Source organism: Sciurus carolinensis, chromosome 11, assembly GCF_902686445.1.
Source record: "Sciurus carolinensis chromosome 11, mSciCar1.2, whole genome shotgun sequence".
Lineage (NCBI taxonomy): Eukaryota > Metazoa > Chordata > Mammalia > Rodentia > Sciuridae > Sciurus > Sciurus carolinensis.
This window is the reverse complement of record NC_062223.1, coordinates 69,459,289-69,475,170: the sequence shown is the minus strand read 5'-3', so window position 1 is coordinate 69,475,170 and position 15,882 is coordinate 69,459,289. Positions and strand designations below refer to the sequence as shown.

At 36.2% G+C, this 15,882-nt stretch overlaps 1 protein-coding gene across 1 annotated transcript; it reads right to left on the bottom strand.

Annotated features, from left to right (window-relative positions):
- Positions 1-3,979: 3,979 nt before the first annotated feature.
- Znf214 (zinc finger protein 214) lies at positions 3,980-15,208 on the bottom strand. The gene is given in 4 exon segments (XM_047519677.1): positions 3,980-5,849; positions 7,421-7,582; positions 13,977-14,127; positions 15,040-15,208. Coding segments are annotated over 2 exon segments (1,815 nt in total). The 5' UTR covers positions 7,548-7,582; positions 13,977-14,127; positions 15,040-15,208; the 3' UTR covers positions 3,980-4,161.
- Between the last annotated feature and the right edge of the window lie 674 nt (positions 15,209-15,882).

Below are 15,882 nucleotides of genomic sequence, written 5' to 3'. Positions count from 1 at the left end.
AGACTCATTCTGGCCCACACATACCCAGCTGCAATCTGATGAACTTGGGCTTCAGCTTCCCCAGACCCTGTTTGTGCAGTTTCAAGATCTCAATGCCCTTTCAACTTGCAGAAAGACCACCAGATATAAGCGACCCTGCAAAGAGGCAGTTGGATGGCAGCCATTACTATACCAAGCAGAAAGACCTCAGGTGCAACCAAACCTGCAGGTACCCTAATATATCTTCAGGCCCTGGTCTGAGTCCCCAGACTGAGGTGGCCACACCCAGAGATGGCAGAAGCCATGGGAGCAAACCTGCAGGCCCTGGCTGTTGCCCCCAAATGGCAACAGCCACATATAACCAAACTTGCACTTACTGTGACAATGGACATCCAGGCAACAGTGGGCAGCAGGGAATCTAATGGCGCTTTGTGGGTAGTCTGCAGGCTAAGGGCAGACAATTGGCTCGTGAATGTTGGGCAGTGGGTGATGGGTAGGTGAAAAGCAGGCGAAGGGCAGGCAAGAGGTGGGCAAATGGCAAATGGTGGCTGACAGGCAGTGGTCAGTCAGTAGTCTGCACTCAAAAGGCAGGAGGTATACTGGTAGAGGGCAGGTGAGGGGGCCAAAGAATGGGGTAAACAGCAGGGGGTCCATGGGAGGGCATGACTGCCTTGCAGAGAAACAATATTTCCTCTTCTTGAATCCAGAGTTACAAAGTGACAAGGAATGCAGCCTCCCTCTAGTCCTCCATCTTGGATCCTTCTAACGTACTAGAATTTTAAATTTAAAACTTCACTGAAATTTTCACGAGATTTGATCAAATCTATAAACTGAAAACATTCCCTGTAGGAAAATTTTAAGACTTCTCTATTCAAGTCCTTTTTTATGTTCTTTAACTTTTTGATTTTCATTAATTTTATTCCACATTTTAATTTGATCCTTTAAAAAATTTAGCGATATTACAAATTCATAACTTTTTAAAATTTTTGTTAGAGTTTATGAAACTAGTTATTTTGCATATTTAACCCAACTTGATGGGTTAATTCTATTTTAAAATCTTTTTAAAATATATCATAGACACTCCTTTAGGTTTGCCTAATACCATTAATCTTTTATATTTAATAACTTTCCTTTCGCTTTTCCATTTGTAATATACAAAAAATTTAACCAGTATTTTTAAAACTTTTTAGTGGCTGGGACTGTAGCTCAGTGATACAGTGCTTGCCTAGCACTTCAATCAATCAATAAAAATTTTAAAACTTTAAAATACAGCTATTAACATTTTGAGAAATCGAACTTTTATCTTGTTCCATTCTCTTATTTTTATGCCAGCTTCTTGAGTTATTTCGTATTGTCTTTGATATAGGGGCTAAATATTTTTGCTTTTATCTTATCTGCTCTTATGAAAGCTATATGTGTTTTTAGTTCAATTATTTGCATTTTCTAAGTTTTTAACAAAAACAAGTTCCCTTGAATTGTTAAAAATCAAGAAGAAAATGCTATTGAGTTCCTGCTGCTTAAGATCACAAGTGTAGCATACTTTTGTTTGCTATCTCTTCCCAAGGGTTGTCAGACTTTAGCAAATAGAAACAGAGGATGCTCTGGCAAATTTGAATTTCAAAAATAAACAAAATTTTAGTAAAAGTACTTAGGACATACTTAAAAAAATATTTTTACTTATTTGAAATTCAAACTTAACTGGGTTACCTGCATTTTATCTGACAATCCTACTCTTCCATTCAGACTTTTACATATAACTGCTTTTATACTCAGCATGTTTATATTGCTGCACAGCTATTTAAAATTTCAAGTTTTGTAAACAAATTAACTATTCAGACTTAACTGCAAGTTTAACTGATTTCAGAAGTCATAACTAATCCTTTTATACCATGATTTCCATGTTTGAACTCTTAAGAAAGGCACATATATGGTACTTCCTTGTTTATAGTTTAGATATATATTGGAAAAACAACTTTGCTGATAAAAAATTTTAGGTCAGTTGTTTTAATCTCAGAATTCTGAAAAGTGCTAATCCCTCGTTTTTTTGAGTTACTATTGCAGAGATCTTTATTCACCCTCCCTTTTTTATTTCACAGATCATTTTTTTCTGCATACTTTTTTTCTTTTTCTAAGCTGTTTCCAAGCTTGTTTGTATCATTTTTACCTAAAATCTAGTGAACATATACTTTTAAACTCAGGAAAATTTAATTTCTTTGGTCACTGATTCTGTTTCTGTTGTTCTTCTGGCCTCACTCTCTTCTCTTGCCTGTGTCCTGAACAGCTGAGATTACATATGCACCCAAGTGCTCTTTTATCTTCCTTAGAAACTTCAATCCTTACCTTGTATCTCCATTCCCTGATCTTCAAATCTGTCTTTTCTCATTGTTTCCATCTCATTATCCTTTCCTTAAAATGATCAATCCATTTATTCATTAAAGTACTTGATGTTCTTCAATGTTAATTCTGCTCATAGCCTTTTACCTTCATACAGCATTTTAAATTTCTCTGAAGACCTTGTTGATGTCTATTTCTCTTTTTACTTCAATGGCTCTTCTTTATTTACAGAGTTCTACTCTAACTTTATCGATATTTTTGTTATGGTACTGAGGATACCAATGTTTATGAAACTCTGTTCTGGAGCCTGAAAGAGTCAATTTTCAGAGCTATAAACTTCTAAGTCTTCAGGATGATATTCCTTTCTTTGGTATTACAATTCCCTCTTATTTTCCTAGACAGGTCCATTTTTTCTATCTTAGAAGTATTATCTAAACATATGTATGCATCAATGCTTAGGACTTATGGTTTAAACATTAGGTGTCCCCCAAAAGCTCATGTGACACAATGCAAGAAATTTAGAGATGAAATGATTGGGTTGAGAGACTTAACCTCATCGGTGAATTAATCCTAATTAACTAAGTTAACTGAAGGCAGGTAAAATGTGCCTGGAGATGGGCCATGGGGTGGGGTGTGCCCTAGGGATATATACTTCGTCCCTGGAGAGTGGAGTCTTTCTCTGCTTTCCTGGTGCCATGTTCCCAGCTGCTTTCCTCTGGCACACAGTTCCACTATGGTGCTTGCAGCATGTTACGCCCTGAGGCCTCTGAACCTGTGAGCCCCCAAATAAACTTCCTCCTCTAATTGTTCTTATCAAGTCTTTTGGTCAGAGCAGTGAAAATGCTGACTAAAATAGGATTTGAGTATTCCTACTAATTCTACATTTTTGACATGGCCAATTCTCTAGTTACATAATAAGGGAAGGTTCATTAATACACAGCTCTGATTTCAAAATTCTGTCCCTAGTGGATTATTTCTGCATTACCATTCTGTTCTACTGAAATTAAATTCTATTGCTTGGATTTCTATTTCTGAACCAATGGATGATCTTCAGTTTCTAGAATTCACTATTAACTTTCATCCATACCTTTTTTAAAGAATCTAAATCTACTTTTGTCACTTGCTGTCTGAGCCTTTGAATGTGTAAACCTGGGGAGGAGAAAGGATGAAAGTTCATTGTGGTTACCTCAAAGTGCCACACCTCGGCAACATTAGAATGGTTCCTGAGTTTTCTGGATGACAGTGATAACATCTCCAATATATCTATTATCTAGATACAGAGTCATACAACATTTTCTCATTTTTTAAATTAGGTTGGTTTTGTTGCATAAGCAATTGAATTTCACTAGTCTGTAGTTTATTCTTCCATGTTTGAAAAATAGGTTACCTACCTATTTGAATTTCAACTTTTGCAAGTTCCATCTTTTTTGTGGCTTCCCAAATACTTCACAAGGAAGTTAAGAGATGCTGTTTTAGAGATGGCTAGCCAGTTTGAATTAAAACCAAAATGAAATGTTTTAAAACAAAAATTAAAAATATTTTGAAGTCAGTGAAAATACAAGTTGGACATTCAGTATAATTTCATAAACGTTAAGATGCACTGGAAAAAAGACTAGAATGCAACAGGATGTAAAAAATTTTTCCTTAAATTTTAATATATGTTTATAGTAAAGAAAAATATATTTAATTTTAAATAAATAGTAGTTCTCCTAAGAATCTCCTCTTGAGGTAGGAGGGGAAACTATAATTTTTGTTTAGTATTCTTTGTATTATTTATAGGAATTCTTTTCCAGCAGCATTTATTGAGTTTAAAGATTGAGCTTTACTTAATGCTATTAAGAACAAGATTTATACAGTTTCTCTTCTGTGATTATTGTGAAGACATGAATTCTGATCAAATCCTTTATAATACTCATGGCATTTGTAAGCTTTCTCTCCCATGTGGACTCTTTGATGAATCCGAAGTGCTGAGCTATGACTGAAACCCTTACCACACTTTGCACATCGGTAAGGCTTCTCTCCAGTATGGACCCTCTGATGGATGTGGAGATTGGAGCTGTGACTAAAGCCCTTCCCACAATCATCACATTTGTAGGGCTTTTCTCCTGTATGAACTCTCTGATGAATGAGAAGATGTGAACGCTGACTGAATCCCTTACCACACTCTTCACATTTATAGGGTTTCTCTCCAGTGTGTACTCTTTGATGAGTATGAAGCTTTGAACTCTTGCTGAAGCCCTTCCCGCATTCACGACAGGTATAGGGTTTCTCCCCCGTGTGGACTCTCTGGTGAATGCGAAGATCTGAGCTGTGACTAAAATCTTTCCCACAGTCATCACATTTATAAGGCTTCTCTCCTGTATGCACTCTCTGATGAATCTGAAGATTTGAGCGCTGGGTAAAGCCCTTTCCACAGTCACCACACTTAAAGGACTTCTCTCCTGTGTGGACTAACTGATGAATTCGAAGATTTGAGCTCTGACTGAAGCCCTTGCCACATTCATCACATTTATATGGTTTTTCTCCGGTGTGGACTCTCTGATGAACATGAAGTACTGAACTCCGACTAAAACTCTTACCACACTGATCACATTTAAAGGACTTCTCTCCTGTGTGAAGTCTCTGGTGAATGTGAAGTAGTGAATTTGTACTGAGGTCTTTATTACACTCAAATTTATAGTGTTTCTCTTCTGTGTGGACACTTTGATGGCTATGAAGACAAGAGATCTGACTCTTACCACATATATGACAGATACAAGGTAAACCCCCTGTGAAAACTCCCTGATGAAAGTAAACTCCTGAGCCATGACTAAAATTACTGCCAACTTCATCATATCCAAACAGCTTCTTACCTATGTGGATTCTTGGATATCTGTACAAATCTGATCTCTGAGAGAAGCAGGCTGTACCAATGGAGTATGGATAGATGTATTCTCAAAGTTGATTTCTCTTGTGGAGAACACATTGTGAGTTCCAATGATAAACTTCTTTACATTTATTACATCCACAGTATTTCTCTTCCACAGAGTCTCTCAGTAGGTCACACTGGCATATCTCCCCAATATATACTGGAAGGGCTTCTTCCACTGGGATATAAGAATGCTGAACTATGAATTTCTGTTCTTTTTCCATGGAGAGATTTTTCCTGGATATGCCAAGATGGTATCTGTCCCCCGGAAAACCACCTGAATCACTCACGAGGACTTCTCTACTATAGTCTTGGGTGGTTTTTGTTTCTAAGGACTGCCAAGGTATAAACTTTTTGTATTTTAAGTTCCTGGGGCTTGTACCTTCAATGGTCAGTTCATAGTTTCCATACTCTGCTACTTGTGTGGAGAGAACTAACCATTCTTGGCACTGGGAAAGATCTTGTTGCTTTAGGTTTTTGGAATCCAACCCCTGAATGGTTTCATTACAGTTTTGATTCTTATATATCTGAAAGCTAGCATTTCTCCAGCTCTGCCAGGAAGAAAAAATTTCATATTCTAAGTATCTGGATTGTTCTTGTTGTGACTTGTAGTTCTCACTCAAGTTTCCTAGAAGAATAAACAGTTACTTCAGGGATGATATGAAGGTTGTGTTTAAAGTTTCCAAGTATCTAAATCAAAGACTTTCACAATGGTATGAAGATATGTGTGCCAAGGAGTAGGAATGAAAGGTATGGTTTTGGTTGCTCCATTTGGGACTGAAATTCATTTATTTTGTACATCCATGTATATATTTATTCATTTGCTCATTCATTCATTTCACAAGCATACCTTGAGCATCTACAATTTACCAGGCACTATTTGTAATAAAAGAATAAGGTCAACTGTTTCATGGAAATAGTCTTAAAGACATATTTAACAATATTATTTTATTTGGGAAATTATTATAAGAAATAAAACATGCTGTTTCCATTTTTCTACTATAGAATAGTGTGGAAGACTGTGTGGAAAAAAATGACTGCATTAACTCTACTTATGCTTTGGGTGCTCTTCTTCCACACTGTGTCTAGGCTTGGTAATGCATTCTGCTCACTGGGATAACAGCTAAAGTGTCACAAGCTAAAACTTGAAAAGTGCTTGCCCTCTCTCTTGCTGCTTTTGAAAATTCTGTGACCACCACCACCATGTGAAGAGAGGGACATATAGTCAATGTATCTCCATTATCCCCAGTGATTCTGAGCCAACTGTTAAGACATGTGAGTTAGGCCAGTCAGCCTTATGTTAAAATCACCCAGTCCCAACCAAAACCCTCTATGAAAGATCATCCATCTAGTCAATAGGAATCATGAAAAAATACTAAATTTTACCTTAAGCTGCTAAGTTTGGGGTAGTTTGTTATATAACAAAAGGTAATTTGTACAAATAGTATGAAGAAAAACAACTTTAGGACCAAACAAAACTTACTATGTATGGAGATTTGTGCTTTAAGAATAATATGAAGGAACTCTGGATGGTGTAGAGGAAAATGGGGTGGGAGTGGGTTGGGGGCAGAAAGATAGTAGAATGAAACAGACAGTATTACCCTGTGTATTTGTATAATTACATGAATGGTGTGACTCTACATTGTGTATATCCATAGAAATGAAAAGTTGTACACCATTTGTGTACAATAAATCAAAATGCAGTCTGTAAAAATTAAAAAATTTTTTAATAAAAAATTTTTTTTAAATTAAAAAAATAAAGAAATAATATAGAAAATAACTAAAAATAATAATCACAAAAATCTAGGTCATTACATAGCCTAGATATCCTGGAAGATATTTTGTCTTATCTTTTACAGGTCAAACATCCCTAATCCAAAAATTCAAAATCTGAAATACTCCAAAAATCCAGTGCTTATATAATGCTCAGATTTTGGAGCATTTTTGGATTAGGGTTGCTCAAATAAATAAAGATCATACAAATATTCCAAAATCCCCAAAATTCCAAAATCTAAAACACTTCTGGTCCCAAGCATTTTGCAAGAGAGATATTCAAATTGTATCTGTCATCTGGTTTAAAACATATTTTTGTGAATATCTCTTCTATCATACCAACACAAGCACTCAGACAAAGAACTGAAACACTCAACAAAACTGATTCTAGAAAATTGAATTCCCTGTGAGCTTGGATCACTTTACCTACTGACATGACATTTGTGTAGTTCTCCCACATGACCTCCCAATAGAGATTTTTTTGAGAAGAATCCAGGAACTTCCATTCTTCCCAAGTAAAAATAATAGCTACATCTTCAAATGTTACTGCCATCTGGTTAAAGATCAGGCTTTTCAGGCAGAAGAAACCTACGTGTGAAAATGGACAAAGAAAAAGATATTTAGTAGGTAATATAAGTGGCAAACCACATTTAAAAAAAAGAACTTCAAAAGAAAGAAAAATAAGGGGAGATATAATGCTAGTAGCTGAATTGCTAAAAAATGTATCCAAATATCAAAATCTCATCACTATCAAAGAAACACTTATATAGCACTTGTTTGCCAACCCAAGGGCTAATGACTTAACCTATATTTTAGTTAGTCCTCATAGCAATCCTATGTTGTAGATACTATTATTATCTCTGTACTACAAAATAGTAAATAATACTTGAAAAAGATTAAGTAAATTCTAGTGATCATGGAGCTAGAAGGCAGCACAGCTGGGACCCAGGACCAATTTGCCAACTGTAATAATATTACTTGATATTTCTTATTTTATTGATTCATGGGTATCATTTTAGACATTATTTACTTCTTCCTAAAAGATGAGGAATTATATACTATAGTTCCATTCATCATTCTCAAACTATTTTCACAAATTTTTAGGTAAATTGATGCAGTGCTTATATAATTTTGACAATTATTTATAAAGTTTGTTTGAGAGGATGACATGTTTCATTTTAATAAATTTGCTATCCTCATATTCTTATTTTGAAAGGCTCTATATAACTTATTTCATCAAGTGACTCAGTCTCCCCCAACCCTTTTATTTTAGAAATGTCATTTTATTGTTCCAATCTGGACTGGATACTCTTTTAAAGCTCAGTTTTCAAGATTACATAATTCTTCATTTTGCTCCCTCGTTTTGGAGGAACACACCCAAATGAGTTCAATCAAACCTGTGAATAGTAAGCCCACGGCTAGTGAAAAAGGTAAAGGTGAGAAGCAGGCAAGGTATTCCTCAAGACACATCATTTAAGAGAATCTCCAAGCAGGGTTACTAGGAAAAATTCCCAGCCCATTTGAATCATGGTACAATGGAAATCTTCATTAACCCCCTCATAATTGACTGAGTGTAGAATTGTAAAGTATTTTTTTCTCAGAACTGCTTCACTGTTTATAAGACTCTGTGTTGCTGCTGAGACTGATTTTTTTTTTATTCTAATGACTCTGTAGGTAATATTTTGTTTCCTCTATAAAGATTTTAGGATCTTTTTTTTTTTCGATTCCTTGGTCTGGAACATTTTTCATTGATTATGATGGGTATTCAGTGAGCATTACAACCTGCAAACTGCTCATCACTTTATGAAATGTTCTTATGTTTCTCTGCAAAATTCCTCTCTTGATTTCTTTCATCTATAAGACTGTACTTAAACTGAGTCCCCTATTAGTCATATGCCATTCTCCTGGATAATCTATTTTTGCTTTGTCCATTCTATCATATAGAAAAGTTTCCCAATTTTACCTTCAACTTTTCCACTGAATTTTTATTTTTTACTTTAATGTTTTAATTTCTATGATATTATTTTCATACTCATTGTTGCTATTTTTAGCATTCTTTCTCACTTTATCCATGCTTTAAATATCTTTCTAAGAGTACAAGTTTCATGGATCCAATGTCTTCTTTAATTACCTCAGGAATATAAATTAGAGTTTATATTCTCTTGTCTACATAATGTTTCCTCAGTTTCATTCCCTGTTTGCCCCACATTTATCTTGGTTTCTCTCTTTAAAATTGAAGAACTTACTCATATCTTATAATTCTTCTACTAGCTATATACATGATTCAAGTACCAGAATTTTCCAGGAGTGTTTAGCTAGTTCAGAAAATTAAATGTCTAATCTCTTCTTTTGGGAAAGGAAGATCTGTAAATACACATAATTCCCAGTAAGGCTGGGCGCAGTGGTGCATGCTTGTAATCCAAGCAGCTCAGGAGGTGGAGGCAGGAGGATCTCGGAGTTCAAAGGCAGCCTCAACAATGGTAAGGTGCTAAGCAACTCAGTGAGATCCTGTCTCTCAAAAAATATGAAATACAGCTAGGGAAGTGGTTCAGTGGTTGAATGCCCTTGAGTTAGATCCCCCCAAAAAAGTATCCTGCCAAAAAAGATCCTAAATAAAATGTTAGCTAACTGAATTAAGTAATGTATTAAAAATACATCATGATCAAGTGCAGTTTATTCCAGAAATGCAAGGATAGTTCAACAAGAAAAATCTATCAACATAATTTCCTGTATTAATAACTATAGAACACAACCATGATTATCTCAGCTAATTCAGATAAATCATGTAATATAAACTCCATGAAATTCAACATCTACACATGGTATTAAGAAAAACTTTAAGCAAACTAAAAAAATTTTAAAACTCCCTAAAATGTTAAAGGCTATACATTTAAGAACTATAAGTTTAATGGAGATACTTCAGTTGTCATTCTTTATAATAGTAACAAGAAAAGAATAACCACCATTACTGTTGCATAGTACTAGAAGTTCTGGTCAATACCATAAGAAAAAGAAATAATGGGCATAAAGATAAGGAGCAAAAACACAAAATGTCATTATTTTCATACTTAGGGATATATACCTTGAAAACCCATGAATATGTACCTAAAACAAACTAAAAGTTCAGCAAAATTCACTAGATATAATAAAACAATAGCATACTGTATCAGCAATCAACTACTAGAAAGTAAAATTTTATATACAACAACAAACCAGTTGAACCAACAATATAAAAAACTCTATCCTTTCAAATTCCAAAAAAGAAAGAATATTATCTGAATAAAGAAGAAGCAAGCTTCCATGCTCTTAGATGAGATGATTTAAATTCAATACATTTCAAGAATATTTCCAGTTGGATTTTTTTGAGAAACACAATATACTTTTTTTTTCCTTGAAATTTATGGGGAAGGAAAAGAAGTCCGCAAAGAGAAGTAAACCAAGTGGGAAGGCAGGCCTTAAAAATAATGACATACTACCAAAGGAAAGTAGCAAAATCAGAAAAGACAAATGGATCAGTTAACAAATAGAGGCCTCTCACTAACCAATATGTTTCTTTATTTATAAAAACATGTTAACAATGAAGGTGGCATTATAAATCAAAGAGGAAAGTATGGATTATTTACTAGCAGGTGTTACAAAAACTGATTAACTATATGAAGAAAAATTTAACAGGATTCCATTATTATACCAAATGCAATGGAAACATGACTTAACTGTTAAGGAAAAGCAATAAAGTTACCACAAGAATATACTGGAATTGGAAAATACTGCCATTGTTAAATGAATCCAAAAACTAGTTCTCTAGGGAAAATTCTTAAATATAAAATAGGTAATCAACAGCTGATCAAAGAGGAAAGAAAGTTAAAAAATAGAAAAAAATTAGGAGATTGGAGGAAAGACAATAGACAAAAATTAATGAATGTTAGCTGAGCACTTACCAAAACTCTTTAAAAATTAATTTGAAAATCTGAATGGGAGATACATACTTTACAAGAAAATCATTCAATATGACCCTAAGGAAAAAAAAAAAAAAAATTGAACAGATCACATCAAAGAACTATGACTTTGAAAAATAACTGGAACAAAATTTTCCTTACATGAATTCTTATAAATTTGCCAAGAAGAGATCACTTGATGCTATTAAATTGTTCCAAGGTATCAGAAATAATATATAAAGAGGTAAAATCCAGCAACACTTGTAGATTATGAAATCTGCCATATAACAAATTCCAAGGCTTAATGGCTTAAAAGAATAATTATCTCTAACATTTTCTCTAGGCCAGAAATTCAGGAGTGGCTAGGCAGTTTTGGTTCAAATCTCTTATGAAATTGTTGTGAATTGTTGTCTAGATCAATAGTCATCAAAAAGCTGGGATGGAGGACTCACTTCCATAGTGACTCCCTCACGTGGCGGGTGGATTGTTACTGATTGTTGATGGGAGTTATCAGTTTCTCTCCACTTGGTCCTTTCATGTGGCCTGGACTATCTCTCAACATGGTGGCAATTTTCCCATGAGAAAAGCAAGAAAAAGTTTCATTATTTTTATGACTTAGTCTCATAATTCACATTGCATCACTTCTACTGAACTCCATGGTTTGAACCAATCACAAGCCCCTGCCAGATCTGAGAGGAGGGGACACAGGTCCTGCCTTTTGGTGGGGAAGAATATCAGTTACATTTTAAGAAGAACGTGAAGGACAAGATAAATTATAGTTGTGGCTATCTTTGGTAAATTCAATCTCCTACAACACTAAAGCATACTGTAGCATGATAAAGTGGTACTTTATTCCAGAATGTAAAGGAAGAGTTAAAATGAAAAGTATTACGTTTAAACCTTTCTAATAATGCCACATAAGAAAAGTGATATAATTATTTCAATGAATGCCAGAAAGAATACTTCCTAAGCATATCTCAAAATGAAAAACAAATCATTAAAGGCATTCCCATTAAAACCCTAAACCTGACAAAGATATTGCAAATCCATGATCTTTAAACCACTGATGTGAAAGCACATGCTAATGGAATTAGATGAGATTATCAGTAGAGGGTAGACTGCATACCTGGGGACTCTCAGAAAATCAGCTGAAAACAATAGGAAGTTTTAAAAGAAATTAATGTCCTCAAAATTCCACTACTAGGGTTGTTACTCCATGGAAGTTTACATATGTATATCAGAAGATACCTACAAAAACATCTGGAGTATAATAGTTACCACAACAGCAATAGACTGGAAATAATCCAAATGGTCCAACAATAGGATAGACAAGTAAGTTGCTCACACAATGAAATAGTACACAGTAGTGAAAATGAACTATAGTTACATGAAATAACACAGATATAGTATAAAAATAAAACATTATGCAAAAGAAATTCACAGAATATATTTAGTCATTCCATTTGTACAATGTACAAAAAATGCAAAACTAAATAATTTGTAAGAGATGCAAACATGTATAGTTAAAAAATATAGGCAAAAGATTTAAAAATAATAAATACAACATTTAATAAAGTAGTTGTCCCTCCTCAAGGTGGTGGGAATGAAAATGTGGTATTATCAGGGAGCTTTCAAAAGTATTTATTAGTCTAGATGGTGGATACCTATGTTATCATTGTATTTTAAATTGTACATATACATTTTCATATACTTTTTTGCATATATGTAATACATCACAATGAAGTTGAAATAAATACATAAAATCCAATTAATACAGAAAAAGAGTAAAGACATATTATAAATCATTTTAAGTGATATTTACAATAACAATACAAATATAAATTCCTCAAAATAAATTTGACAAAAATACTTAGAGCCTATATAAAGATAGTTTTAGAATTTGGATGGATAAAAAAGGGTTGAAAGAGTAAGAAGAACTCATTCAATCTTAGGTAAGACAAATATAATTTTGCTCTTACTAAATTTACCTCTATTTTCAATAGGATCCAATCAAGATACAAGATTTTAAGGTGGGGGTAGAAAAGATCTGACATAGTGATTTTTGAGTGCTTTTGTGGGGAAAAAAAAAAAGGCAATTCTGAAAGAGGAATACTAAGGGGAGACTAATCCAATAGCATATTTAAACTTTAATCAGGCCTCTATAAGAGCATGGGCTTGACACAGGAATAGATAAAACAATATAAAAAAATTAGAAACCTGTAAATAGACCCACGTACAACAGTGAATTTTAAAGATGACAGAGGTAACATCAAATTTGTAGATAAAAAAAATGGCTTATTTAATTAATTATGTTTGGACAACTAAATAGACATTTGGAGGAAAACAAACTAGATTCTCTGCCTCAATCTTTATGGCTTAGTGACTAAAAAGAGCTGTATCAGATATGACATATATATAATGTCTAAACAGGTTAGTGAGTATGTATGCACATTAAGTATTATGTAAAAGACTATAAGTAAACACATCTAAATGTGAATAATGGCTGCATCTAGTTAATGTGAAGGGAACTCTGGGAGTTGCACAAGAATAAATAACACATTTAATATGAATAGCCCTCTACAATGTGGCTTGTTTTATACATTTATACTTATACTCCCCTGTAATAAGTCTGGTTACCTAATTTGTCCCCTCTAATTCTACCTGAGACCAAATGATGGTTTTCCTGTAAATCTGAGCTCTGTTGCTGTATTAAATGGCACTATTTAATGTGGATAACTCCATGTATTAACTTCCTAGTTTAAATTTCTCAATGTGAAGACATTCTTATATATTATATATCTCAGAACACCAAGAACAATACAAATTGTATGTATCCTGAACTTGAATGACAGAAGGAATGAGTTAATGTTGGCAAAAATTCCTGTAGAGGAGGCAGGGGCATGCTGCATAAGAGGCTAGGAAGCTTCTCTGCAGGTGAGGAACATTTTCTAAGCAATCTGATCCATTCATCCTCACTGCCACTCTACTTCCACTACCCATGAAGAATCAGGTGCATTTTATAAGTGAGAAATGACAATCCTACTTACCTGAGATCAGACTATGAGGAAGACAGCATATAACTGTTTCTCCTTTGTGCTCTTCTGAGAATGGGTGGAATGTTGAGAAAACTGAGTGGGAGCCTCTGAGCCTCGGAGCCTCTGAGCCTCTGAGACTTTACAGACATCAAGGGATAAAATTCTAGTTTGGACATAAAAAACACAAAATTTGATTTCAGTTTGGTCTTTCCAGGGATGCAGATGCTTTCTATTTAGTTCAATCTCTCAGAGCCTCAAGGCTTTGTTTTATTAATTACATGTATTATTATATGGTTTATTTATATAAATTTTAATAAGATCAACAAAATAAATAATAGCACATGTAAATGGCTTCTTTGATTTTAGACTATCGCTCATATTTTGTTCAATCAACTTAAGGAAAAAATAATTCCATTGCCCTCCCCTACTTATTACAACAAAATACTGGATTTACTATCACAAGGGAAACCGGAGTTTTGGAGAAGGATCCGAGATCTAGACCTTCCAGAATCTGATTATAATCTCAACTGTGCTATCAGCCACTTGTAGAACTTTATAAAAAGATCCAAGTTCTACGCTTTCCAAGGCCTCGGTTTCCTCACCTGTAAAGTGGGGGTATGAGCCTTTACCACTCAGGTTCTTCCTTGCTGATTACGGCTTAGTCGCTGAGGAAAAAGGCAATTCGTTAAGAACCCCCTTTCTCTGAAGAGAAAAACGATTCGCGCATACCCCACAATGAGACGTTTGAGCGCCACCAAAGCGCCACAGGCCGAGCGAGGGTAGCATCCCTCCGCTCGCACCATGGTACTCAAGGAGCGGGATCTCAGGGTTACCTGTCCGCGAAGCCCCTGCTCCTGCAGCCAGACCCGCAGGGCCTCTGATGTGCCTCCAGTTCCCGGACCCAGCTCACCCCAACACCTCCCAACCCAGCACGCCGACCAGGGGACCAAGCTGCCTCCTGCCCTCTTCCCTCCTTAACCCTTAACGTGGGAGAGGAGCGCTGAGGGACTCGTCTACGCCGGGTGTCTCCAAGGCTTCCAAGTCGGAGGAGTCGCTTCTCGGCCCCGACTCTTACTTTTCTGCCACTCTTCCGTCAGCCACAGCACTTCCCGCACTCGTCCACATCTGGCTCGGCCTTAGAGTCCGTGTCACTTACGGAGCCTCTGAGGGGACGCCCGGAGGGTCCAAAACACCAGGTCCATGCGACAATGGCCGCAGTCCGGCTAGATCGAAACGGAAGTCCCGAGTCCTCCTTGGCGTAGACTAAGCCGCGTTTCCAGGGATACGAGAGGGGCGGGCGGGGGGAGAGGGGCCTCTGGAGGATGTGACTCCTGATTGGCCAGAAAGATCGACCAGCAGCGTAGCTCCACCCCTAGCAGTCCTCGTTCGTGCGCGAGAAGGCCGTAGCCTTTGGCGCTTCTGAACCGTGGATGGGGCTAGAGTAACTCTAGGCTCCGATGCTCAGGGTCCTGGGAAATGGGGCATGGCCGAGATGCCAGGGAAATGGGGTCATTGGCTTGGAATAATTCTGGGACGCTTACAGCCTACAAATGCGGAACCCCTCCGTTGGAATCCTTGGAAATACTTGCTGTAGGGTCGTTTCTGGTTGGGGAGGGGTGGTTGAGCTCGCTCATCTGTGCCTTTGGCGGAACAGGCATCCAAGTAGCCCCGGTCCTGCCTACTAATCTTGAGGTTGGGGGCAAAGTAGGACTGAGATAAAGCCGAGGAGAGGATCCCCTCCTCGTTGTCCTGGGACCCCGGAAAGACTTTGAAACGCATGCTCTTCTATTAGGTAGTTGAGTGTATTATGTTAGGAATCTATCTTTTAGGAATCTCTCCCCCCCCCCTCCCTCTCCCTCTCTCTCTCCCTCCCTCTCCCTCTCCCTGTCCCTCTCCCTCTCTCCCTCCCTCCCCCTGG